Consider the following 27,342-nt stretch of genomic DNA (forward strand, 5'->3'; position numbering starts at 1 on the left):
ATTTTTTTTGAGAATTTTTGCATCTACGTTCATAAGAGATATTGTTCTGAAGTTTTCTTTCTTTGATGTGTCTTTGTCTGGTTTTGGAATCAGGGTGATATTGACCTTATAGAATGAGTTTGGAAGGGATCCCTCTTTTTCAATTTCATGAAATAAATTGAGGAGTATTGATATTAGTTCTTCTTTGAAGGTCTTGTAGAACTCAGCTGTGTATCCATCTGGTCCTGGACTTTTCTTGGTTGGTAGGCATCGAATGGCATCTTCTACTTCATTGCTTAAAATGGATATGTTTACATTGTGTATATCATCCTGATTTAGTTTGGGCAGATCATATGACTCTAGAAATTTGCTGATGTCTTTGATATTTTTTATTTTACTGGTGTACAAATTTTCAAGATAATTTCTAATTATCTTCTATATTTCTGTAGTGTCCGTTGAGATATTTCCTTTTTCATCACCTATATTAGTGAGTTTTCTCTCTCCTTCTCTTTGTTTTCATAGCTAAGGGTTTGTCAATTTTATTTATCTTTTCGAAGAACCAATTTTTTGTTTTGTCAGTTTTTTCAGTTGTTTCAATTTTATTGATTTCAGCTCTGATTTTTATTATTTCCTTTCTTCTACTGCTTTTGGTATTGATTAGTTCTTCTTTTTCTAGGGCTTTGAGATATAATTTTTGGTCATTTATTTGATGACTTTTTCTTCTTTTAAGGAATGAATTCCATGCAATGAATTTTCCTCTTAGTACTGCCTTCATAGTGTCCAGAGATTTTGATATGTTGTATCAGTGTTCTCATTTACCTCTTAAGATTTTTTAAAAATCTCCTCTTTGATGTCTTTTGCAACCCATTGTTCATTCAACAGCATATTATTTAGTCTCCAGGTGTTAGACTAGCTTCAATTTTTTTATGTCATCATTAATTTCTAATTTCATTCCATTATAATCTGATAAAATGCAGGGTACTATCTCTACTTTTTTGTATTTGGTAAGAGTTGTTTTGTGGCATAATATATGGTCTGTTTTACAGAAGGATCCATGTGCTGCTGAGAAGAAAGTGTATTCATTTATTGATGGATGAAATAGTCTATTTATGTCAGTTAAGAGTATGTTATTGATTGTATTATTGAGTTTTGAGGTTTCTTTGCTTAGCTTTTATTTGGAAGATCTATCCAATGGTGAAAAATGCATGTTAAAGTTACCCAGAATTATTGTGTTGTGGTCTGTTTGTCTCTTGAACTTGAGAAGAATTTGTTTGATGAATGTAGATGCTCCATTGTTTGGGGCATATATATTTATAATTGTTATGTCTTCTTGATGTATGGTTCCCTTAAGCAGTATGAAAACCTTCTTTATCCCTTTTGAGTAACTTTGGCTTGAAGTCTACTTTATTTGATATGAGGATGGAAACCCCTGCTTTTTTCTGCAGTCCATGTGAGTGGTCTGTTTTTCCCAACTTTTTACCTTCGGTCTGTGGATGTCTTTTTCCTATGAAATGAGTCTCATGAAGGCAGCATATTGTTGAGTCATTTTGTTAAATCTAATCTTTTGATTTGGTGAGTTTAGGCCATTAACATTCAGGGTTATTATTGAGACAAGATTTGTATTCCCAATCATTTTTGTTTATTTTTGATATTTAACTTGACTTGGTTTCTCTTTTGTTTGGTTTTTCCTTTAGTGTAAGATTCCCTTTGCTGATGTTCATTGTTGTTTTTCATTTCCTTCTCATGGAATATTTTGCCAAAGATGTTCTATAGTACAGGCTTTCTAATTGTAAATGCTTTTAACTTTTGTTTATCATGGAAGGTTTTTATTTTGTCATCAAATCCAAAGCTTAATTTTTCTGGAAATAAGATTCTTGGTTGGCATTCATTTTCTTTCAGAGCTTGATATATTTTGTTCCAGGATCTTCTAGCTTTCAGGGTCTGGGTTAAAAAATCTGCAGAGATCCTAATTGTTTTCCCCCTATATGTAATCTGATTCCTTTCTCTTGTGGCTTTTAAAATTCTATCTTTAGTCTGTATACTAGACATTTTCATTATAATGTGCCTTGGTGTAGATCTGTTGGAATTTTTGTACATTTATTGTCCTGTAAGCCTCTTATATTTGGTTTTCCAATTCATCCTTCATGTTTGGGAAATTTATTTCATTGAAGAGATTGTGCATTCCTTTGGTTTGAGTCTCTTTTTCTTCCTGTATCCCGATAACTCTTAGATTTGGTCTTTTGATGTTATCCCATAATTCTCAGTTCATAGTTTCTTACCATCTTCACTGTGTGGTCAACTTTATTTTCAAGATTATATATTTTGTCTTCATTATCTGACATTCTGTCTTCCAAGTGATCTAGTCTGTTAGTGATGCTTTCTGTTGAGTTTTTTATGTTGTTTATTGTTTCCTTCATTTCAAGGATTTCTGATTTTTTTCAGAATCTCTCTCTCTTTCTTGAAGTAGTCTTTTGCTGCCTGCAGTGGTTCCCTTATCTCTTTGTTTGTGTGATCAGTGGTTGCCTGTATTTGCTGTCAACTCTTCGTTGGAGTGATCAATTTTTCCCTGTATTTGCTCACTTAGGTCATTCTTTAATTCGTAGATCATTTTAATTATGTACATTCTGAACTCCTTCTCTGACATTTCATCAACTGCGCTCTCCATGGATTCTATTATTGTAGTATCTTGGTTTGTTTGGGGCACTTTCCTCCCTTGTTTTTTCATGTTGTCTTCCTTTCTTGCATATCTGAGGTATTACAGTTTCTACACTATCTTACAGTGTCCATGCAGATTACCTGTACCTCACCTTGGTGTTGGGCTTCCAAACTCCCGCCAGTGTCTCACGATAAATGCTACTGCAACTAAACTAAAGGTGGTGGTGGCAATAGCAGAGATAACTCAAGATAGCAGTGAGGGTGTCCCAAGATGGATGCAACCACTTTCAGAGATGGGGCTGAAAGGGTGGGCTTCCTATTCAGAGATGCAGCTGCCTCCAGACCCTATCTGTTGTCCCAAGGTAGAGGCTACTGCATGGGGAAGGCTATGGCTATGGCTGCAGTGTTCCAAGATGGAGGTGGGGTAGGCCTGGGTTCCTGCGTGGGTCTGCTGATTGGTGGGGGTGGTCCTGGGCTGGGGCCTGGCCTTGGCTGGGGGTGGGGGAGTATTGGTGGGGCGGTCCTGGGCCAGGGCCTGGGCCTTGGCTCTTTCGAGGATCGGCGGGGAGGTCCTTGGTATTACTTCTTTATGTAAAATATTCTGATTTCTTTTTCCTGTTTATAATTAAATAGTTTAAAGGTATTAAGTCCTTAGCTTCCATATTTAAGTGGACATCTAACAGTTGTAATGTTTTGTTTTCTCTTTCTTTTTTTCTTGTAGGCAAAGTGATTAATAAAGATTTGCGACATTACCTGAGTCTTCAGTTTCAGAAAGGATCAATTGACCACAAACTGCAGCAAGTGATCAGAGATAATCTCTACTTGAGAACCATTCCATGTAAGTATGTAATGGAACAAAAGAAACAAGGCAGAAATATCCTTGCTTAACTAATAAGACATTTAGAAATAATTTAGAATCCAGTGTCTCATAAATTGTGAAGACTAAGTTGGGGACAAGAATGAAACACAAATAAGGAGAAAAACTTTCAGAGAACTTCAGAGGTTTGATTTTTAAAAGTAGAAAAATTGGAAGAATATATTGTGTCACCAAAGTTTCTAATTATGTTTTGGGGTTTTTAAAAATATTTTTTTAGTTGTCAATGGACCTTTACTTTGTTTGTATGTGGTGCTGAGAATCGAACCCAGTGCCTCACACATGCCAGGCAAAGTGCTCTACCACTGAGCTACAACGCCAGCCCCTCTAATTATGTTTTAAAAATATATATTCCTCTGGTCCTCTGCATTTCCTTAGACCCTTACCTTTTCTTGCTTAGAGTATTTTTCTTTTTGTTTTCTTTCTCCTTGCCCCCACTTTAAAAACAACAAACAAACAAACAAACCCATAGTATCATATAGTGGCAAAGTACCAGCCAGGTAAAACTAAGTTCAGAATCTTGACTCCAGGATCTTACTCACTGCTTCAGTTGGGCAAGTTAATGTTCCTGATCCTCAGTCTCCATATATAAATTGAGAATAACACGACACACCTCATATAGTTGTTACCAAAATTAAAATGTTAACCTGTGTGTAAACCACTCGAGCTAGAGTAGGCACTACAGCAATTTGTCTCTTGACCCCTTCTAACTGGATTCCCTCCCTCTCATGTCACCTTAGTCCAGTTCATTTTTAAAGTATACATATGATTCTGGTCAGTCATTTATCCTTCAGTCCAGACTCCTTAGCATGGTATAAAATATTTTTTGTCCTTAAATGACTCCTTGTCTATAATTTCTTTCCATAAGTCTAACTTGTCAAATTTCAGAAATATAACTCCTGCCTTCTTTAAAATTTATTTATGTAATGTACCTGTTAATTTTTTTTATTCTTAAAAATTTTTGATCTCTTTGTTTTACAAGCAGTTCTGATCTTTACTCAATAACCAGTGTGAAACTTTTTAAAATATTTATTGATGTAATCATCATCTTTAGCCTCAGTTCTACCATGTTTTTCTGTTTTACCATATGGAAGTCTTGTATATAATAAGTCTTTTTCTATGTAATCTTATTTTATTTGATCTCTCTCTTTTTAAGAAGGTTTATATCTTTATTCTTACAGATTTTTGATAATTGAGCTATGTCTACATTTGCAAAGCAAACAACTCTTGCATTACTGTACCTTCCCCTTTGTAATCATCATTATTATTCTGTGAGTAAATGCATATTTAGTTTTACCCCAGTCCTTATGTTGTGGTTGTCTAAAGCTTATTCTTAAGCAACTGTGGTTGTCTAAAGCTTATTCTCCATTAGATTTCCCCAGAAAAGTTCGCAGGATCATCTTAGCAGTTTGTGACCTTTATTCTTTGCTGTGTGTTTGGACATTTATTAAATTTTGGGCTCTTATTTGGACATTTATTAAATTTTGGGCTCTTATTAATTTCAAAAGAAATTACTTTTGAATAGAAGACAACAAAATGATGGCACTGAATAATATGATATCCACAATGTCCAGCATCTACTCAAAAATGACTATAGATATTCACAAAAGTAGGAAAATGTGATCTATATTAATTTTCTTTTGAAAGGTTAAGAGAGCTTTTAACTTTCTTTTTGTGGAAAAAGTGGCAGAATGATTCCATGTTTTACAATGTCACCTTTAAACAAATCAGGCTCTCCTTAATACCTTCCAAAAATACATTTACATTGTAATTCCAGTGTGAAGAGTAACACAAAATTGTATATTTAACTTATTGAGAATAGGTTACTTTATCCAGCTACATAACATCAAATACACAAATAAATACCAACCAAATTTGTTATTTCCATACAAACCCAAGAATTGTGTTGCACCTAATTTTAGTTTTGAGAATACCAACTTGGCAAAGTGCTCTCCAAAGCTTTACATTTAACTAAATTTAACTTTTAAAGTACAGTTTAGAATCCAGAATGTACAGTAACAATAATCACAGATCTGAATGGTTTAACAATAATCAAAGTCTAGCCTTAAATCTTTTATAACTTTTAGCAAACAGTGTTAATCATCAGAAGTTGACTTAGCCAAAGCAAACAGATATAAGATAGGTCTTCAAGTGACAGTGTGGACCTTCTATGTCAGATAAAATGTATAAAAGAGAGCACTTATTAGTTATCTTGCCTTTAAACTTACATGAACTTTCATTTTATAAACTTTTACATAACACTTAGACAAGGCTTAGTTAGTTCTCAGATGCATACATATATCTAGTCACATATATTTTGGGTAAAACCTAAATAACAGTTGTTTGTTTAACCAGTTACAAAGTAATCATTTAAGATTTTAAAACAGGTACAAACCCTAATTCCTTTAAGACTTAATTTCCCCAAGTAGCAAAACTTAATACAAGAAAACTATATCAATAGGTAAGAGCAGATCAATGTTTCAGACTTTGCTTCATATAAGTACATTAAAGTTCAAATAACTCTAACTGAATGTGCTAATTATAGCCAATTTAATGACAAAACACAAACTTTTTGAGATTGACGGTCTGCAAACCTTCTGCGACTTACTTAAATGTTCAAAACTTCTTTACATCTTAGTTTTGCCCTCTTTCATCTTGAACTTTAGCAAAAGAATATTAATTTGCCAGACAAAATACTTCCTCATCCAGAAACATTTCTTTTACCTTTGAATTTTCTGTACTACAATATATTTCCATACTTATAACTTTCTTTTATCTTTTCTACTTTTGGACCGTTTCTTAAATTCATATTCTAAAACAGACCTTATGAATGTTATCTGTGCATTTAATTTACACAACAAATTTCATCCCAAGAGAGGATTAGACAATCCAGCATATACAGAAAAACTGTACCGTAATCTTTTCCTCCTAGGTTACATTCAGGGGATTGGAGCACAGGATATTTTTGAGCCTGGCCTGTCTCCGTTACCATAATCATAATGCCATCAACTTAACAAGTGAGTTCCTCATTGTCAGCTGTACCCAGAGGCTCCTTTGTGGCCTTTTTCGTTTACTTTTTTTTTTTTTTAAAGAGGGGGGGGGGGGGGAATTTTTTTTTTTTAATATTTATTTTTTTTAGTTTTCAGCGGACACAACGTCTTTGTTTGTATGTGGTGCTGAGGATCGAACCCGGGCCGCACGTATGCCAGGCGAGCGCGCTACCGCTTGAGCCACATCCCCAGCCCTGGTGCCTTTTTCTTATACTAGGCATATTGATACAATGGAGGAGGCCCATTTCATCCTTTTCTTTATTTTTCCTTGAGACCCCCTTGTGGAGGCTGCCTACAAAACACAGGTTGGCCTTAGTTTCTGTATTTTCCTTTTCTGGATGCAGTTATGTGTTCTGCCAGTCTCCCTGGGCATTTAGTTTGATGAGCTACTAATACACCAAGAATTGCTTTGCCCCAGTGATGAATATCCCCTGGCCAATTGGTTCTCCTGTCAGGTCTTAAAAAGGGAGATTATTCCTATCCCCCGGTCATAAACTGACAGTGCTGGAACCTACTGCCACATCCTTTGTGGCCAGCAGTCTCTATCCACAGAGGCCAGGTTTTCTTTGGCCATGTCCTGCAGCCCAGCAGCTTTTCTATATCCCCCTGCCCTGTCCCCCAGTTTAGGGTTTAGGGGTAGTGTCCTTGACCATAGTGAAATGAGATGCAGCTGCAGGCTGAGCAACAGTGCTGGGAGCCAGTACTGGGTTTAAAAGATTTAAATCTTTTTAACCCTTTCTTCTGGTGTTCTGCTATCCTTCACACCAGAGGCAGTGCCTTTTTGCACCTTCATCTTGGTTCCTATGGTTCAGACCCCTTAGCATGCAACTCCATCAATGCCTGTGCATACAGAATCTCTTTCATATACTTTACCCCTGACAGACCAACTTCAACATCAAGATTGTGTAATAATCCAGAAAAAAACATTTAAAGGCCAGATTGTATTACAGTAAATCCTCTTTCTCTTAGACAAGCTTTTACCCATAGGTGACCCATGCAGCTAAGATCTCTCTGCTCAAGAGACTACTGGTAAGATCAATGCAGTATGGCCCATGTGTTAAAGGGACAGTAACAGACTCCCCACACACACACACACACAAAAAAAAAAAAAAGAGAGAGAGAGAGAGAGGATCACCAAAACTAGGGCTGACAGACAGGAACCTTTAAAACAGACAGACCTGCACATATAAATTTCTTCCACTTATTTTACCTTTGACAGACCAACTCCAAATGCAAGATTATATAATAATCTAGAAATCTATTTAAAAGCCAGATCATTACAGTAAAACATTATGGTAGACAGACTTATAGGTGGTCCTTTGTTCAACTCACTTTACCTCTGACAGGCCAACTCCAATTGCAAGATTGTACAAAAAAGAAATACAGAGAGAGAGAGACAATCTGAGAGGAGCCCCCAAACCATGGCCAGCAGAACCTTTAAATTGACCAGCCACAATCTTTCCCAACACTACTCAGAATCAGTGCAGTACTGGCCATGTCTTAAAAGAGGCAATAGCAGATAAACACAAAACAGGCAACCAGAGGAAATTCCCAAACCGTGGTCAACAGCGGGGAACCTTTGAAACAGACCAGATGGGGGAAATCCTAAGTTCCCAACTCCTGCTTAACTGTGACTTCTACACCAGCAGTACCACAGATATCCCCACGAAGAGGGACCACACATTCCTACAAAGGGGGACCAGATGTGTAGAAGCAAGGGTCTCAGTGTGCACACTGGAGGAGCTTTACTGAATGGTCAAAGTTGTCATGACTTTCCTGAGTTCAGTTTCCTTTTTTCAAAGTAAAGCATTTGCTGGAACAACTTGTGCAGTTCAGGGAGAGAAGGTGGAAGTCCCCTGAAGCAAAAAGAGCGACGACAGCTGCTGGAAGCAGTCCTCTCTTTACTCATAGGAATAGCTCCTCTGGTTCAGTCCAAGGCAAACTCACACCATCTCCCAATTTCTCCAGCAGTCGGCCCTCAATAGACTCACCAGCTCCCCTGTATCCTCAGCTTTGAAGCGGGGTTGCTTGGAATGCCAGGCCTGTCCAGGAAAGTTGGAGCGGGGGAGGCTCTCAAGTCCCTTCGTGATCTCCAAATTTGTTGCTGAAAGCTCAGTCCTTATTCCTGATGCCAATCCAATAATGAGGACATGGTTTGAGAAAAAGGAAAGAGAAGGTTTTATTGCTTTCTTAGCAAAGGAGAAACATGGGGACTCCTCTCCCAAAGCCTGTGATTCTCTCCATATGACGTTTTTAAAGTCAGCTGATAGAAAAAATAGAAATGACACATGAAATATCATCACCATACCAGGAATTTTACAGTTATAAATATGCTGAAGGATTTAAAGCACAATATGAAAACAATGAAGTGAAAATTAAATATTAAAAAAAAAGGAATAAATGCACTTAAAATTTCACTGGAGGGGTTTAACAGCAGATTAGAAATTGCAGGGAGGAAAAAAAAAGGATCAGTGAATGTGAACACATAGCAGTATAAATGAATCCAACTGAATCCAAGGAAAGAGACCAAAAAAAAGTGAACTTATTTTTGAAGCAACCAAACAACAAGAGAACAAGTAAGAGAGATTTCTATTTCTGCCTCCAAGGACAGACTGCCAGTGGACTTACCCTCACCATAAACAACACTCGAACAAGATATGAGTAGCATCTGTTTTCAGATAGTGAAATATAGCCACAGTAGGACTATGATCCGTTCATATTGACCTATGGCACAATATCAAGCCAAAGTGGGGGAAGCAGAAAAAACACTTGAAGAAATAGTGGCTGAAATTTTTCCAAAGTTTATGAAAACTATAAATATGCAGATCTAAGAAGCTCAACAGACTGCAAGCAGAAGGAAAAAAACCAAACCACACCAAGGCAGATCATAATCTAATTGCTAAAAAACAATGATCAAAAGAGAATGTAAATGGCTGATGGAGAAAAGAGAAGATATATTACTAGCAAGAGAGCAAAGGACTACGATAGGCCTACCAAATAAAACAGTGCAAGCCAGAATCCATCAGCCACCAGGGGACATTTTTAATATGCTAAAAGGGGAAAAATAGCCAACATATATTTCTATGTACAATAAAAATATCCTTCAAAAGTAAAAGAGAAATGAAGAATTTTTCAGAAAAACAAAGTTGAGAGAGAGCTGGGACTGATTCTTTGCTAAAATACTTTCCTAGCATATGTGAGGTTCTGGATTCCATCACCAGTGTTTCCTTCCTCCTCCCCCCTGCACACACACATACCAAATAAAAGAAAATTTTCAGCAGCAGAAATATTACTATAAGAAATATTAAAAGAAATTCTTCAAGTAGCAGAGAAATAAAACTGAAAGGAAGGTGGGTAACTTTATAATCATCCTTGAATATTTCACTATTCCCTCTTAGCAGTTAATTTAAAAATTACACAAAAAGTCAGAAAGACTAAACAGAGCAGTACTTTCTTTCATTTTTAAGGGAAGCAGGGGTTACTGGAGATTGAAACAAGGGGCCCTCTACCACTGAGCTACCTCCCTTTTTACTTTGAGACAGGGTCTTACTTAAATTGCCCAAGCTAACCTAGAACTTATAACTTTCTTCCTCAACCTCCCAAGTAGCTAGAATTACAGGTGTACACCACCACACCTCATTATGAACAGTACTTTCCACCAACAGCACCTAATTGCTATGTATTTTAATGTTACCCAGCAACAGGAAAACACACATTCCTTTTTAGTACAAATGAAGCACTTTCAAATATTTTTTAAATATTTCTGGGTCACAAAAAAAAGACTCAGTAAATACAAGTTAAATTATACAAATTATACAAAATATGCTATCTGGCTAGAATATAATTTAATTAGTAATCATTAACATAATGATAATTGAAAAATTCCCAAATATTTAGAAATTAAATAGAACATTTCTAAATAACCTCTGCACCAAAAAAAAAAAAAAGAACAAAACAAAAAAATTACCGGGGAATTTACAAAATATTATTGTATCAATATATTAAAATGTATCAAATATATCAATTTTTAGACTATATCTAGAGCAGTACTTAGAGGGAAACTTAGATTTAATACTGATATTAGAAAATAATAAAGCTCTCAAATCAGTGATATAATTTTCTACCTTAAGTATCTAAAATAAGAAGAGGAAAGTAAATAAAGAAAAATTAAGCAGAAAAAAAATTTGTAGTAAAGAGTAGAAATTGATGAAATATAGAGTAAGTCAGTGAAATCCAAAACTGATTCTTTGAGATCAATAAAATTGATAAATTTCTAGCGGACTGCTCAGGAAAAAGAGAAAATAGAAATCAACAATATCAGGAATGAGAGAGGTGGCATTGCTAAAATCCTAGTATTAAGTGGGTAATAAAGAGTATTCTGAATAAGTTTATACTAATAAACTCAACAACTTAGATGAAATACACAAATTCCTTGGAAGACAAAACCTACCAATGCTCACTCAAGAAGAAATAGATGACCCAAACAACTCTTTATTCAAAAAGAAATTGAATTTGTAGTTTGTACTTTCCCATAAAGAAAACTTATTAACCTTGTGCAAATAAGTACTAATAAATTGTTCTAGACATTTGAGAAAGAGAGAATATCTATTTTACACAAACCCTTCTAAGAAATAGATGAGGGAACATTTCCCAAAACATTTTTTTCATCTGAGTATTATTCTAGTTCAAAACCCAGACCAAAAAAAAAAAAAAAATTAAAATAATATTAGATCAAAAATTTTTATGAACATAGACTAAAAAATGTTTAATAGTATTTCAACAAATCAATATGTAACACTGTATAAAGGGATAACATTTTATGACCAAGCAGGGTTTGTCCCAGGAATGTAAAGTTGGTGTATCATTTGAAAATTAATACTATGACAGACTTGTAGAAGAAGAGCCATATGATCTTCTCAATAGATGCAGAAAAATCATATGACAAAATTCAACTTCCATTCATGATAGAATTTTTCAGAAAACTAATACACCATTTGTTACTTATTGTTTCTTGGCTGCAGATCTGTTCTTTTTTCCCTGCTTTGGAGAACTGCAACATTTCTCTCCTGTCCTCTGGCACAATGTTAAGCTTTGTCAGTAGAGGGCGCAGGAAGGATACTGGATAAAGAGGATTGTGTTCCTGGTCCAGCCTCTCTTTGCTCCTGCTCTGCAAGAAGATATTCAGAAAGTTAGAGCAGACTGCTTCCCAGTGGTAGATTGAATGCATACTTGCTGAAGGTGGGAGTCCTTTCAGGAGGGAGGTCAGCAACACTTTTGTGTGTGGCTTCCCGAGTTCTACCAGCTCACCTGCTGACTCCTTAGCAGTCTTCTGGTGGATTCTGTGGATCCCAGCTGTCTCCTCAGATTTCAGAAACAGCTCTGCAAATAGCTTTCCAGTAGGTTTCTGGCAAGTCCAGCCAGTATTCCATCTGGTTTTCTGTTAAGTTCAAAACATTCTTTTAGGGCTGAGGATGTGGCTTAGTGGTAGAGTGCTTGTCTGGCATGCAGGAGGGCCTGGGTTCAGTCCACAGCACCACAGCCAAACCAAATCAAACTCCAAACCAAACACTTCTTTACCTACCACAGCCGCAAACAGCTTGTTGGTGAATTGCATTGGGTTAGTTAGTTCCCTGCCTGCCAGTCTTGATCCATCAACTGTAAACCAGCCCCATACCCAGACAACCCAGCAAAATTCATCATCATTCATGGGTGTTGCCAAACCCTCATCAATGATGACTAACTCCCAGACTTTGGAAGGGTCCCTCACTTCCAAGTTTGTTCCTTATTTGGATATTTTCCCTCAGCTCTGGGGTGGAGTTCTTGGGAGTCCTCTTTTATTCATAGTTAATTTCCTGTAAATAGTTAATAATTCTTTAAATCAAACTGCCCTTGTTCAGATCACCATGTGGTTTCTCTCTCCAGTTGAGATCCTGACCTACACAGATTTGGTACCAAGAGTGGTCACAGGAGTCACTTCCAAAAAGGGGCTGAGATTAGTTTTGGTTATTCTTGGGCTTAAGCCCACTGCCAGGTTCCTTCCAATAAGTAGTATGTTCGTAATTCATGTTACGCTGTAGCACACAATTTAATAAGAGTGTTACCTGTGGTTGATTATAAAGAAGTGCCAAAGGAACCCAGTACCCTGAGAGCCCAAAAGACTGCTGCACTTGGCTGTTAGGGCATTGATGATGGCTGCAAACACTGGTGTGGAATAAATGTCTTGATTATACCAAGTGCTTACAGAGAGTATTTGATAAGATTAAATCAGATAGTTTATTGTTGTTATGAACCAGTAAGATTTTAATAACATCTAAAATTATCTCTACATGTGCAGGCATTTGGTATAGAAGAACCTTAAAAAAGGGAAATTAACTCAATAGTTACCAAGTTAAAATCATTTAAAATTTTGAAAGATAATGACACATATAAATTTGATTCTTTTCCCTTCTAAAGCCTACAAAGCATCAGTTGCATTATCTGATGGTCTTGATCTTTGGTAGCAAATATTCCATACATAGAAAAAATTTCTTTAATTTTGCAATGACATCAAATTGTTAAAACTGTGTCCAAAAGTATCTTCATGTTGGACACGTTGTACCACATAATCTTGTTTTCTTTTTAATGATGAAAACATTTGTTCTGCTTCTTCTGATTTTGACTTGAAATCTGTATTGCTTTCACTTCAAATTTTGGATCAGTTTCTGATTTAATGTTGTAGTGTATAACATTTACTTCTTCTCTGAATTTTTTAAATAGTATTTACAGATGGCTGGGGTTGTAGCTCAGTAGTGGAAGGCTTGCCTTGCACAAGTGAATCCCTGGGTTCAATCCTCAGTACCACATTAGATAAATAAAGATATTGTGTCCATCTACAACTAAAAAATATTATTTTAAAAAGTATTTACAGAGCACCAAAGTGCATAGCAAATACTCAAACATGGAAAATGCTAGAGAATATTATTGAATAGTATTCAAATAACCTAACGTTCAAATCTCCCAGCAAGGTTAATAGCATTACAGAGTCATGTGTTGAAACTGCCAATTTAAGGACTTATTTAGCTTCCAAAACCTGTTATTTCTTGAAATACCACTCACAGGATTTATATAAAGTATAGTACACATGTAATCTTACTAATGTTGTTTTTGTAAGAAAAACCCACATTAGCGGATAGGACCATGCACACAAAGTAATAACATGGAAACAGCTGCTAATAAGACTGACTGAGTAGATTGTGACTGTTACTCTCCCCCGTGCTTCTGTCCTGGTGTCTGGAAATGTCAGCATAACAGCTGATTCTACTTTTCAATGTTGCATGCTCTTGCTTTCAATTGATGTCAGTTGATTTCTTTTAAAGCAATAATATTTCTATGCCAATTATTAAGATTTAATTCTCACAAGGTAAGTATAATACTGTTTTCTCATTTTTTCCCCACAATTGGTTTTTCTTAGGATTTAGAAAAAGTAAGTTTCCATGGAAAACTCCAGAAGGGAATTCTTTTTTTTTTTTTTTTTTTTAATATTTATTTATTTATTTTTAGTTATTGGCGGACACAACATCTTTGTTTGTATGTGGTGCTGAGGATCGAACCCAGGCCGCACGCATGCCAGGCAAGCGCACTACTGCTTGAGCCACATCCCCAGCCCCAGAAGGGAATTCTTATGTGGAAACACTAATGTAAATCAACTGCAGCTCTTATGTATTATTGGGGGGTGAGGGAGAATGAAAAGTGGTACATCTGCTTTAGAAAATATTTTGGCATTTTCATATAAAATTGATACACATTTATCATATGATCCAGCAATTCCATTCCTAGGTATTAACCCAACATAAATTTAAAGATATGTCTAATATATGACATAAGCTCATAGAAGCTTTATTTATAATAGCCAAAAATTGGAAATAGCCCAAATACTCATCAATAATGAATGGTATGTCCATATAATGTATTATCATTCACTAATAAAAGTAAATTTAATTGTACAAGACAAATTATCAGTGAGGAAACCGAGGACGTGAATGACAGTATAGAGCACAAGGGCCTAACAGACATAAATAGGACATTCTACCTAAGAACAGCAAGCAGAATATACATTCTTACCAAGCATATGTAGAACATTCTCCAAGAAAGAACATGTTAGGCCACACACAAAAAGGTCAAGTATCTTTTTAGACCTAATGGAATGAAACTAAATAACAGAAAGAAATCAGGAAAATCTGTAAATTTGGAAATTAGACAGTGTACTCTTAAATATGTGGTGAGGCAAAAGGGAAACCCTAGGAATTTAGAAAATATCTTTAGACAAATAAAAATGAACACGCAACATACCAAAACTTATGGGATATAGTGAATACTGTAGTAAGAGGGAATTTTATAACAGGAAACATTTACATTAAAAAGGAAAAATCTTGCTGGACACAATGGCACATGCTTATAATTCCAGAAGCTCAGGAGGCTGAGGCAGGATGATCATGAGTTTAAATTCAGCCTCAGCAAAAGTAAGGCACTAAACAACTCAGTGAGACCCTGTCTATAAATAAAATACAAACAAGGGCTGGGGATGTGGCCTCAGTGGTTGAGTGCCCCTAAGTTCAATCCCCAGTACTCACCCCCCCCACAAAGGAAGGAAGGAAGGGAGGGAGGGAGGGAGGGAGAGAGGAAGGAAGGGAGGAAAATCTTACATCTATAACCTAACCTTACACCTTGAAGAACTAGGCAAAGAATAAGCTAGATAAAGTCAGCAGAAGGAAGTAAATGACAAAGACTAAGCAGAGATAACTAGAGAATAGAAAAAAAATCAATAAAACCAAGAGTTGGTTTTTTGAAAAGATCAGCAAAATTTACAAACCTTTACCTAGAATAAGATAAACAGAGAAAACAGAAATATCTAAAATTAGAAGTAAAAGAAGAAACTTTATAGATGTCACAAAAATAAGAAAAGGTATGACAACACTATGAACAATTATATACTAACATATTGGATAAACTAGAGAACTAAATTCCTGTAAACATAAACCCACCAAGAATAATCTCTTTTCACAAGTGATGTGATCTCAAATATAAAAAGAAATTGAACAGCATGGGTGACTCTCAGAAGCATCATGCTATACAGAAAGAACTACTAGAATCAAATTAATATACTATTTCATTTATATACGATTTAATCAAAGGCAAAAGTATAGTGAAAGTAGGTAGTGACTGCTATGAAAGACAGGACTGCAGAGGGACCTAAGGAAACTTCTGGGGGTGATGGTTTCCAAAACTCATAGAATTGTACTATTAAAATTAGTGCATTTCTTGTAAATCAAAACTACTCTGAGATTTCATTTCACGCCAGTCAGAATGAAAGGTATTAAGAATATAGACAACAATAAGTGTTGATGAGGATGTGGGGGAAAAGGCACACTCATACATTGCTGGTCGGACTGCAAATTGATGCAACTAATATGGAAAGCAATATGGAGATTCCTTAGAAAACTTGGAATGGAGCTACCATTTGACCCAGCTATCCCACTCCTCGGTCTATACCCAAAGGACTTAAAATCAGCGTACTACAGTAACACAGCCACATCAATGTTTTATAGCAGCTCAACTCACAGTAGCTAAACTGTGGAACCAACCTAGTATCCTTCAATGGATGAATGGATAAAGAAACTGTGGTATATATACACAATGGGATATTACTCAGCATTGAAAGAGAATAAAATTATGGCATTTTCAGGTAAATGGGTGGAGCTGGAGAATACCATGCTAAACGAAGTAAGCTAATCCCAAAAAGCCAAAGGCCGAATGTTCTCTCTGATAAGTGGATTCTGATCCATAATGGGGAGGGGGGCATGGGAAAAATGGAAGAACTTTGGGCAAAGGGGAGGGAGGAGTGAGGAGGGGACATGGGGGCAGGAAAGATGGTGGAATGAGATAGGCATCATTACCCTACGTACATGTGTGACTGCATATATGGTGTGACACTACATCGTGTACAACCATAGAAATGTAAAGTTGTGCTGCAGTTGTGTACAATGAATCAAAATGCATTCTGCTGTCACACATACCTAATTAAAATTTATTAATAAAAAAATTAGTGAATTTCTTTGTAAGTAAATTATGCCCCAATAAGAGTGAACAGATCTTCCTAATTATTTTATACAATCAACAATGAGAAAATGAACATTTATCAAAAGAGAACATTTATAATAGCAGGTAAATAACTAGAAATTAACCTTTAAATAAGTATAACACGTCTGCAGGGTAAATTAAGGCATACTAAAGATGTAGATATACTGACAGATTTCTTATTTATGGATTAAAGATTCAATATGGTAAAAGTATCAGTTCTCAAATTGATTGATAGATTCAATCTTATTCCATAAAAATTCCAGCCTTTTATTTATTTGATTGTAGAATTTATAGGGAAAGGCTATGAATAGTGGAAAAAAACTAAGGTAAACTTGCTATACTCTATCTCAAGATTCATCATGATACAGAATAATTATGACAATATGATAATGTAATATAATGTAGCAAGCCTAATAACACATGCCCACTGTTACAGATATTTCTGTGGCAGAAGTGCTATGACTGATTAGAAGGGGGAAAACTGACTTTTCAGTAAATCTTGTTGAGTAGTCATTTGGAAAAAAGGAAAGTGAGACAGCTACTTCCCTTTAATCTCTACCCCACCCTCCAAATCTATTTTAGTTAATTAAAATTCTAGAGGTGAAAGGCAAAGCTGTAATTCTTTTTTACAAGAATGTAGAATGTCTCCATGGAAAGGATTTCACATTTTAACATGTGAAATGAAAACCACCAGCTATAAGGGAAAGGGTTGATATATTTGACTATATTAAAATTAAGAACTTCTGTTATCAAAAGATTGTTTTTAAAAGGTGAAAAGAAAATCAGAGTGGGGGGAAAGATAATGTCTTGCTATAACATTTATTCTCTAATGCAAATAATTTCATATATGATTGGTAAATGGGAGAATGATGTCACTTTTACTGAGGTTGTATTAGTTCTTGTGCCATTTCCCTTAGACTAAAGTTTTGTATCATCAAGTAGCAGTAAGTAAACATAGACTAAATGAACACAACAGAATGTGGTAACTGAGGAAGACTATACTAGTATCTGTGATGCCATTCCCCTCAGTGTGACTGTTTTCTGTTTGACCTTGTGCTCTGTCTAAAATTGTAGATTGTACAATATTCATTTGTCAGTAGTTTCAATCCTTTTACCCCTTTCTGTGCAGCTATCTTTTTTTCTCATTTTTAAATGACAAATATTTTTGCTCTACAATTTTTTATTGTGAATTTAACATGTCTTTTAAACTGTATTTATATTTTTAGTTAGGATTATATTTTATTTTGTTAGTGTTCTGTTTACAAAGTTGTTTTGAAAATTAAACCCTGACCCATTTTCTCTATAATTTCTGTTGTTTTGGGTGTATGATTGTGCAATAAGCACTGTTTCAAGAAATCACATTTCACAGGAATATTCCATGTGCAACATACTTATCTGCCAGCAGACCACAGTACTCAATACTAAAACAATTATTTCACATTTTAACATCTCTTCAGTTGGAAAACATCTTACAATAAATGTACTCTTTCAGTCATAATTGGCAAGCTTTTTTCTCTTAGAGATAAAATAATACTGCATTTCAGAAACTGCTGGTTACTTAGATTTGACAGTGCATTATAGTATGTACAGTATAAAGAAATATAAATCAATTTTTAAAAGACAACTCAATAGAGCAGAAAAGATTTGAATACTCACTTCCTAACAGGAAATTTATGTTCCTCGTATCTTAGTCCATTTTCTGTTGCCATAATAGAAAATCCAAGACTGGATAATTTATAAATAAAAGAGGTTTATTTTAATTCATGGATCTGGAAGTCTTTAAGCATGGCACTGGTATCTGCTTGGCTTCTTCTGATAATGGCCTCATGGCAGAGGGGCAAAGTGGGCACATGCACAAGAGATGCACAAGTGCCAAAAAAGTAAATGGAAGAATTAGGCTCATTTTTTTTTTTTTTTTAACAACTCTCTCTCTTGAAAACTAACCCACTCTTTAGGAACTACATTAAATTCTTCATGAGAATGGAGCCCCATGAACTAATTATCTCTTAAGGGATTTACCACTTCTCAACATCATACGTTTGGGACCAGCCTTCAACATGAGTTGAGGTGGGGACAAATCATTTTCAAATCATGGCAGCCAGTAAATATATAAAAAAAGAATGTTTAATCTCATAATGCACTTGCACATTAAGTACACCACGAGGTGCCTTTATACACTCAACACTGAAAAATTTTTAAAACCTAGTAACAAGTATCCTGTGTGGACATGGGAGGAATGTTATTGTATAATTCCACTCACATGAAATTATAAACCTAATATATGTTGCTTAGAAACACATTCCTTAGTCAGTGCAGCCATGGGAAAGGAAATCATCCAGATGTCAAGATGGTGGCTCCTTTGGGGGATGGAAATTTGAAGGTTTAAAATCAGATGTGCAGGCCTTAGGGTTTTGTCAGTGTCGTATTTCTTCATATGGGTGAAATTACTTTTAGTTTTTCAACTTTAAAATTCATATGCTTTTCTGTGTAATTCAGTACTTTAAAAAAGGAGAATGATCAGTTATATCACTTGTTCATAGGACAGGTAATATGATGACTGAAATTAACTATGGAGTTCAGCCAAGTGAAGACTATGGTTGAACAGAGCACATGTGTCACTGAATGGCTGGGACAATGAGCTGATTGGAATGCACTCAGGAAAGAATGAGAGGGAGGGATTGGAGACAGGAGTAAACATTTTAGACATGAATAAAATATCAGTGTAAAAAGGAGAACTGTGGTAGTAAGTGAAGGAGGGGATGTGAAAAGCTTTGCAATATATAAGTATCAGGAGAATATAAAGGTAAATTTTCTGTAATGTGGAAAGTAGGAGGATGGGGGATTGAAGAGAACTTTTTATATGTATGGGCTTTTGTGAAGAAAGTTAAATTTTATAATATTGTAGAGAGAATTAACATCAAAGCTACTACGTCTTTAGAAATATACATATGTTGTAATCCTATATATCATTCATACATATAAAAGGAAAGAACCATGAATCATTTTGTTTAATACCACTTTGCAGAAAGAGAATGAATTCCAGAGTGGTTAAAGTCTTACTCCAAATTGTGCCATTTTTAATAACCTCAGACTAACACAGTTCCTCCTGGCCCTTGGGTCAGTCCTCTTTTTTCAGTATTATCCATAACCTGGTTTGCTGTTAAATTGGATTTTATATAGTCATTATATTTAATAGTAGAATTTATTTGGATAATATCTCAATTAGCCTTTGCTGCATAACAGCCCCACAGTGACTTAAAATACTGTCATGTGTTACTTCTTGTGATTCCGTGAGTTGGCTGGGCTCAGCTGGGACCAGTCACGCAGCTTCAGTCTTTGGCAGCTCAACTGTGGATAGAGGGGCTAATAAGATGGCTCACTCATGTCTGAGGCCTTGGTGCTGTTTGTCAGCTGGGACTCTGTAATTATTCAGTGGTCTAGCCTGAACTTCCTTGCATGGTGTCAAGAACATTCCAAAAGGATGGAGGTGGAAGTCTAGACTCCTAAATTTGCTTAACATCATGCTCTCCATTAAATTAATCAAAGCTAGTCATGAATCCAGGTGAGTCTCAAGGGATGAAGCAACAGGCCCCACCTCTTAATGGGAAGGAGGTGCTATGCTTGTTCCATGTATTACAGATCATTATAAATAATAATTTTAACCCACTGAATTTACTTCTTAAAGTTAATTTTTATTTAATATGAAGCTAAAAATTACTGACATAGGGAATCTAATAATGTAGTTTGGCTCATATGAGAAACACAAAATACTTGAAAATGAAAAATTATATTATGCTAAAGAATGTTTTCCAGTGCTTGTATCCTCTTTTATATAAAACAGAAATATTTATTTTTAGAAAAATTGGGTTAAAAAATGAGGAGGGGAATTCAATATAGTCTTTGTTGCATGGAATGTTGGCTTAAGCATTATTTTCTCAAGTCATTACAATTAATGTATTATTATCTTTGTGGATTTTTTTTCATGTTACAGAATATAATCGAATGTAATGCAACTAAAATATGAGAGCAATTAAGTTTCCCATTAATTAATCTATAACATAATAGCATATTGCTAGGCATTACATTATTTATTTAGAATTTCACTTAATTTGACAATTATGTACATTGAACACTTCAAGATCTTTGCACTGTGTCAAGACTTGGGGTATTGCGAACCAAACAGACATAATTTCTGCATGCTGCCATACCTTAGGTAAGAATCAGGGAAGATTCTCTAAAGAAATTTTGTAAGCCAAGACCTGAAGGATGACTGAGTTAGCAGAAGTGAGAGTGGGAAAAGAAATAGGAATTGCTCTAGGGAAGGAACAAAGGATTCACTTATTTGGAAGTAAGTGAGTGTAAGGGGTCAATGAAAGAATTGTGTTATGGGAGAGAGGATTACTATGGCTAAAGCCTGGAGTGTGAAAGGAGTGAGACGGGAAAGAAACTGGAGAGGAGACTAAGATTGCTAGAACCTTGTAAAAATGCCAGGAATCATGGAAACCTTTTAAGGGCTTACAGGATCTTTTGTTGTTGTTTTTGCTCAATTTTTTTTTTTTTTTAAGAAAAGTCTCTGACTGTAATTTGGTGGGAGTTATAGCCAAGGATAGGCAAGAGTTGATCTGGGGGATCCAACCACACAGGCTGCAAACAGTAATATGAATTAGGTGACTGTGGGAACCAGGAGAAATGTCTAGAGGTATTTAGGACGTGAAATCAACAGCATTTGGTGACTGAATGTGGAGTAGAAGGAGGAGCCTGAGATGACTGACTCTCAGCCTATGTGGAGGAACAGGTTTGGGAAGGCTGTCTCAGACCATGTCCAGAGAAAAGCCTGGGTCTTTTTTTGTTTTGTGTAGTATTTAACATGACATTGCTAATATCAGTTCATAAAAGTGATTGATTCTCATTTAGCGAAATTTGTCAGATGTAGCAATACTGCCACAACCTGAATTTATACAGAAGAAAGATTTTATCTTATTATAAATTCCTTAATATGTAGAAGTTTAGTGATCTGTTGCTGTAATCAGTTTATAAATCAGTTTACTTAACAGTGATTTTTTAAAATTCCTTAAAGAGAATAACGGTTAAGATGAAATATATGAATACCTATCTTAAACCTTTGGTTAGTTTAAAATAACTTCATAATATTTATCCAAATTTTTAAATAAAGGACATTAAAAGACTTATAAAAATTGCTTCTCTTCTTTGTTATCTTTATGACTCTAGTAAATAGAATGTAAGTTTACATTTATGCTAGGAAAGAAAAATAAGATACATACACAGGACAACTACTTAAAAATGAAGTGTGTTGTCAGGGTGTGGTGATACAAACCTGTAATCCCAGTGTCTCAGTAGGCTGAAGCAGGAGGATCACAAGTTCAAGGCCAACCTCAGCAATTTAATGAGGCCCTAATCAATTTAAGGAGACCCTATCTCAAAATAAAATATAGAAAAGGCTTGGGATGTAGCTTAGTGGTAAAAGGCCCCTTGGGTTCAATCCCCAGTACTTAATTAATTCTGTCTTACACAATATGTGCAAAATATCACATTGTACATCACAAGTAGACACAATTTTTGTTTGTCAACTTTTACTTGAATAAAGTTGGAGGGAGAAAATGAAGTCTCTTAATGGTGAATTTATTTCTACTTATTGTTAAGTAATGATAATTGAGATTAAATGTTGTGTTTTAAGAGATTAAGCCTTTTTTAGCACTAAAATTATTTTAGTGGGGTTTTTGTGGTTCTGAATTTCATGGCTATCTGTAGATTTTATTAAAGTATATTTACTCATTCTACATTTATTGTCCTACTTTCACCTAATAATGTTAAGTTGCCTGAAATTTTCTGATCCTCATTCTAGCAAATGCAATATATCCAATAGTCTGTGCCTCTATAAACTGAATTTTCTGATACTCTGAATATTTTGTAAGTTTAAAAGTACTTTGCAACCTGTTTTTTTTCTTTTTTTCTTTAGGCACTACAAGGGCCCCCAGGGATGGGGAAGTTCCAGGGGTGGACTATAATTTCATTTCTGTTGAACAGTTCAAAGCACTGGAAGAGAGTGGAGCATTGTTAGAAAGTGGAACTTATGATGGTATGTCCCCTAATATTAACAACACTCAGAAAACTATCTGAATGATGAATTATTTCAGAGGGAACTTGATCAGTAAAATACTATTTCTAAAAGTTTCTTAGGAAAATTTTCCTTTGATGAGGAGATTTTATAATTTGCTAAATAAGATGGGATTAAACCAAAATAGAAACATTTCTTCATATTATAAATTTAACTGTAAATAATATACTAAAAATCAAACTGACTAGCATGCCTATTTCATAGTAATTTACAGTCATCATCAGAACTCAACAAGCATTTATTGATTGCTCTCTATTGTGGTTGGGAATAAAAATCTGTATACTTATAAAAACCTGTATGTACCTTGACTATCTTGGAGAAGGGAACATATAACTTGCTGGGGGGTGGGCAATAAAAACAGAATAATTGGTTTTCTTTTAATATCTCTACCCACTTGATTCCAGAAAGTACAGTTGAGATCAGTTTCAATTTTTAAATGATTCTCTTAGGTCTATTTATTTTTCCTTATCTAACATGCTTTTTTCCTGGCAAGCTTATCCACTCCATAGCACCCTTTACTTTTCCATCTTTGCTTTATCGTGCTATTATAATTGCCTATTCCATAAACTCTGATAGTAGTGATCATGTCTTTCTTACTTGATATTATCTTCAGGGCCTCAGATGATGAAGAATAATATCTAACCCTAAATACAACATATCCACATTTGCATTTTAATTCTTCGTAATTTCTCTCTGTAGCAGTACCCCAAGCTCAAAACAATGGAGTCATCATTTACTTCCTCCCTTTTCTTGCACTTCACTTCAGTCAGTTACCACATCTAGTCATTTCTTCCTTTGTACCCACTTTCACAATGCCCTTCTTTTCACCTTCACTATCTCATTGAAGCCTACTGGATCAGCTCATGTCTGGCCTATTGCAGTTGGTCTCTTATGTTCAATTTCTTCCTCTGTCCAATCCAACCTGTCCATTGCTACCATGCTGATCCCCCTTAAGCATACTTCTGATCATGTCCCTCTCCTATTTAAAATCTTCAGCCATTTTTTACCTGACAAGTTTTATCTAACTATCCTTTCTGGGTTTAGCTACCATGACTCCCTCATTCATTCATTCATTCACTCATTCATTTTGTCCTATTTCATTCATTCAGCAATCATTTGTTAAGTACCTACTATGTGCCAAACACTGTAAGAGAGCCTAGTAGTACTGGGATGAATAAGACTGAAATGCCACTGCCTTAATCCTATCTCTTAGTGGGGGAAAATAGTCAAAAAACCAAAAAACTATAAATTGTTATGAAGAAAACAACAACAAAGGATTTAAAGAAATGAATAGGAATATCTTCCTCAGAGAAGATTGCCAGTGAAGGCTTAGAGGAAAGGACAGCTGCTTGTTTGTTTTGACTTTTACACAGATAGCCTCCCTCTTATAATTAATCATTCTGATGTGTTTAATATGTATGTTTTTCTATGTGTTCTTGCACAATGTATATTATGTCTTGTGTGCATATTTATTGTTTACAACTGAACTGTGTCATATATATTTATCATTCAGATTTTTATCATTTCATTTATTACTTTGTTTTTAGATACACCCATGTTGATATACTGTATTTGTGTGTAATCCATTGCACTTAACTTAATTATTCTCCTAGTGATGGCCTTCCCTCAAACTCCCTGTTACTATAAGATGAACGTTCTCACATGTCTTTTTACAAATGTATGAGAATGTCTGTAGAATATATACCCAAGAGCCGAGTTATTGACTTATAGACTGTATGTATCCTTGTCTGATGAAATAGTTTTGGTGCCTCTCCAGTCTCTTTTCTCCCTAGAAGTACACAAAGGTTTCTGTAGCAGCTATAATAATGGCACCATCTCCCAGTACTTGGCATTATTCAGTTACATAATTTTGCCAATCTAATGGTTATAGAAGTGGTATCTCATTCTAATTTTAGTTTCTCTGGTAGTCAAGAGAGTCTGAGCATTTTTCCATGTGCCTATTAGTCTTTTGAACTTCTGCAAATTATGCACTACATTCATTTTCTTTGTTCATTTTTTCCCAAGTTGAGATCTCAGTCATATTCTGATTTATGGGTTTTCCTTAGATATTTAGATATTACTCTCTTACTAGATGTAGATATTTTCTCCCATTCTGTCACCTGTTAATCTTGTCTTGTATTTCTTCATTAAACAGAATTTTTAAAATTTAAAAATCAGGGGCTGGGGATGTGGCTCAAGTGGTAGCGCGCTCGCCTGGTGTGCGTGCGGCCCGGGTTCGATCCTCAGCACCACATACAAACAAAGATGTTGTGTCCGCCTAAAACTAAAATAAATAAATAAATAAATATTTAAAAAAAAAAATTTAAAAATCAGGGCCTGGGGTTGTGGCTCAGAGGGAGAGCGCTCACCTACTACCGTGTGTGAGGCACTGGGTTCAATCCTCAGCACCACATAAAAATAAAATAAAGATATTGCATCCACCTATAACTAAAAAATAAATTAAAAAAAAATTAAACATCAGTTCATTACTGTTTTTTTTATAATTGTGCTTTTGAAGTTTTGTTTACAAAGTCTTCTGTCCTTAAAGTATAAAAATACTTTCTTAGATTTGCATCCATGAAGCATAAGAACTTGGTATATGATAAAGTGGCATATTGCATATTTTCAGTTATTGTCTACTATGTGCTTAATTCAAAGGAAATGTAAATTAAAACATTATATATTTAATTTTATTTTTGGGCTACTAGGGATTGAACTCAGAGGTGCTTTGCCCACTGTACTATATCCCCAGCCCCTTTTTTACTTTTTTATTTTGAGACAGTGTCTCCCTAAGTTTCTCAGGCTGGCCTCAGCCTCCTGAGTCACTGGGATTGCAGGTGTGTGCTACAACAACACATGGCTCAACAATCATACCTCATTTCACACCTATCAGATTGGTTAAAAAAAAAATTAAGTCTAATAATTGCAAGAAATTGAATTTTCCATACATTGTTGGCAAGAATATAAAATGGTACAGTCGCTTTGGAGAACATTTTGGCAATAACTGGTAAATTCAGTAACTGACCTAGCAGTTCCTTCTCTAGATATGTACCCTAGAGAAACTGTTTTCCATGTATTTATGTACATAGGAGCCAGAAATATCCGTTATAACACTGTCTGAAATAGCGACAGAATAGAAATAGAAATAACTCTTCTGTAGATGGGGAATGAATAAAATGCATTTTTTGTTCATAAAGATGGATTTATGATTTATGGATTTATTACACAGAAGTTGAATAAAATATGTTTATATGTATAACATGGATATGTTCTTGAAATATAATTGAATAAAAAGAAAGTTACAAAAGTATATGTACAATATATTCTTTATGAAAATAATGAAACATTATGAAAACACTCAGACTTTTGCTAAAAACAATAATATTTATTTGTTATGGATGCATGTATATATACCCTAGATGTATACAGTATTTAGGAAGAATGACATGTACCACCTTCAGGACAACTCAGGGAGGCAGTGGGAAGGATTGGTCAGGAAATTAGGGCTTCAGTTGTATTTACGATTAGGTATGTATATCCTCAGAAAGAAAGAAGGAAAATTTCAAAGAAATCTTGCAGTGGTACTATCTGGATAATGTGTATGTAAATAAGTATAAATTTATATAAATAAAATATATATTTCTAATATGATTCTAATATTGTTATCTATAATTTTATGTATATTTGAATTATTTAATTGTTGGCAATTATATTATAAAAGTGCAACGGCCTTTGGAAGAAAAAGAAAAGTTCCAAAATTTTTTTTTTTTAATTTTTTTCTGTTAGTAATTACAGTCAGGGTTTACAAACCTTGGAATTTTATACCTTGCCATCTGGAATGTTAATATTTATCAATGGTTTAAGATTACTAAGCCCAATGATTAATTTTTTTTTGTACTATGAATTGAACCCAGGGGTGCTTAACTACTGAGTCATATTCCCAGCCCTTTTGATTTGATTTTTTATTTTGAGACAGGATCTCATTAAATTGCTTAGGATCTTGCCAAGTTGCTAAGGCTGGCTTTGAATTTGCAGTCCTCCTGCTTCAGCCTCCCAAGCCACTGGAATTATAGGTATATGCAATGATTACCTTTCTAAACAAGGAAACTGCCAAAATTTATTCTGAAGTTTTGAAATCTTTGCAGTGATTATGGATAGCAGCTCTAATATCTTGCATTTTTCCAATTTTCCCCTTAGGAAAAAGTTAAACTTTCTAGAGTTAGATAATAATTATTAAATTTTTAGTGACTATGGATGACTACCATCATCCTTAGAAAAGTGGACTTTTTATTTCTGTCACAGGATATATCCTTATTCCTTCAGAGTATGATTATTGGCCACAATAAAGGAAAAATGAGATCCTAGAATATTTTATTCCCTGGCCACCCCTCTATTTGGATTATTTCTGTACTCTCTGCCCAGAGAAGTAGTAACCAGTATTTGTGTTTTTGTTGATGGTAGTGGTTTTCCTTTTGTGTGTGTGTGTGTGTGTGTACACACACACACACACACACACACACATATATATATAT

The 27,342-nt window shown here is 35.0% G+C and overlaps 1 protein-coding gene across 1 annotated transcript in view; it reads left to right on the top strand.

Moving 5' to 3' along the window:
* The window catches only part of Magi3 (membrane associated guanylate kinase, WW and PDZ domain containing 3), a 299,449-nt gene that overhangs the window by 200,803 nt on the left and 71,304 nt on the right, over nt 1-27,342 (top strand). The window contains exons 3-4 of the mRNA XM_048814597.1: nt 3,356-3,472; nt 22,652-22,771. Coding sequence (XP_048670554.1) covers nt 3,356-3,472; nt 22,652-22,771 — 237 coding nt within the window. The remainder of the gene's footprint in view (nt 1-3,355; nt 3,473-22,651; nt 22,772-27,342) is intronic.

The sequence above is a fragment of the Marmota marmota genome, unplaced genomic scaffold (genome assembly GCF_001458135.2).
Source record: "Marmota marmota marmota unplaced genomic scaffold, marMar, whole genome shotgun sequence".
Lineage (NCBI taxonomy): Eukaryota > Metazoa > Chordata > Mammalia > Rodentia > Sciuridae > Marmota > Marmota marmota.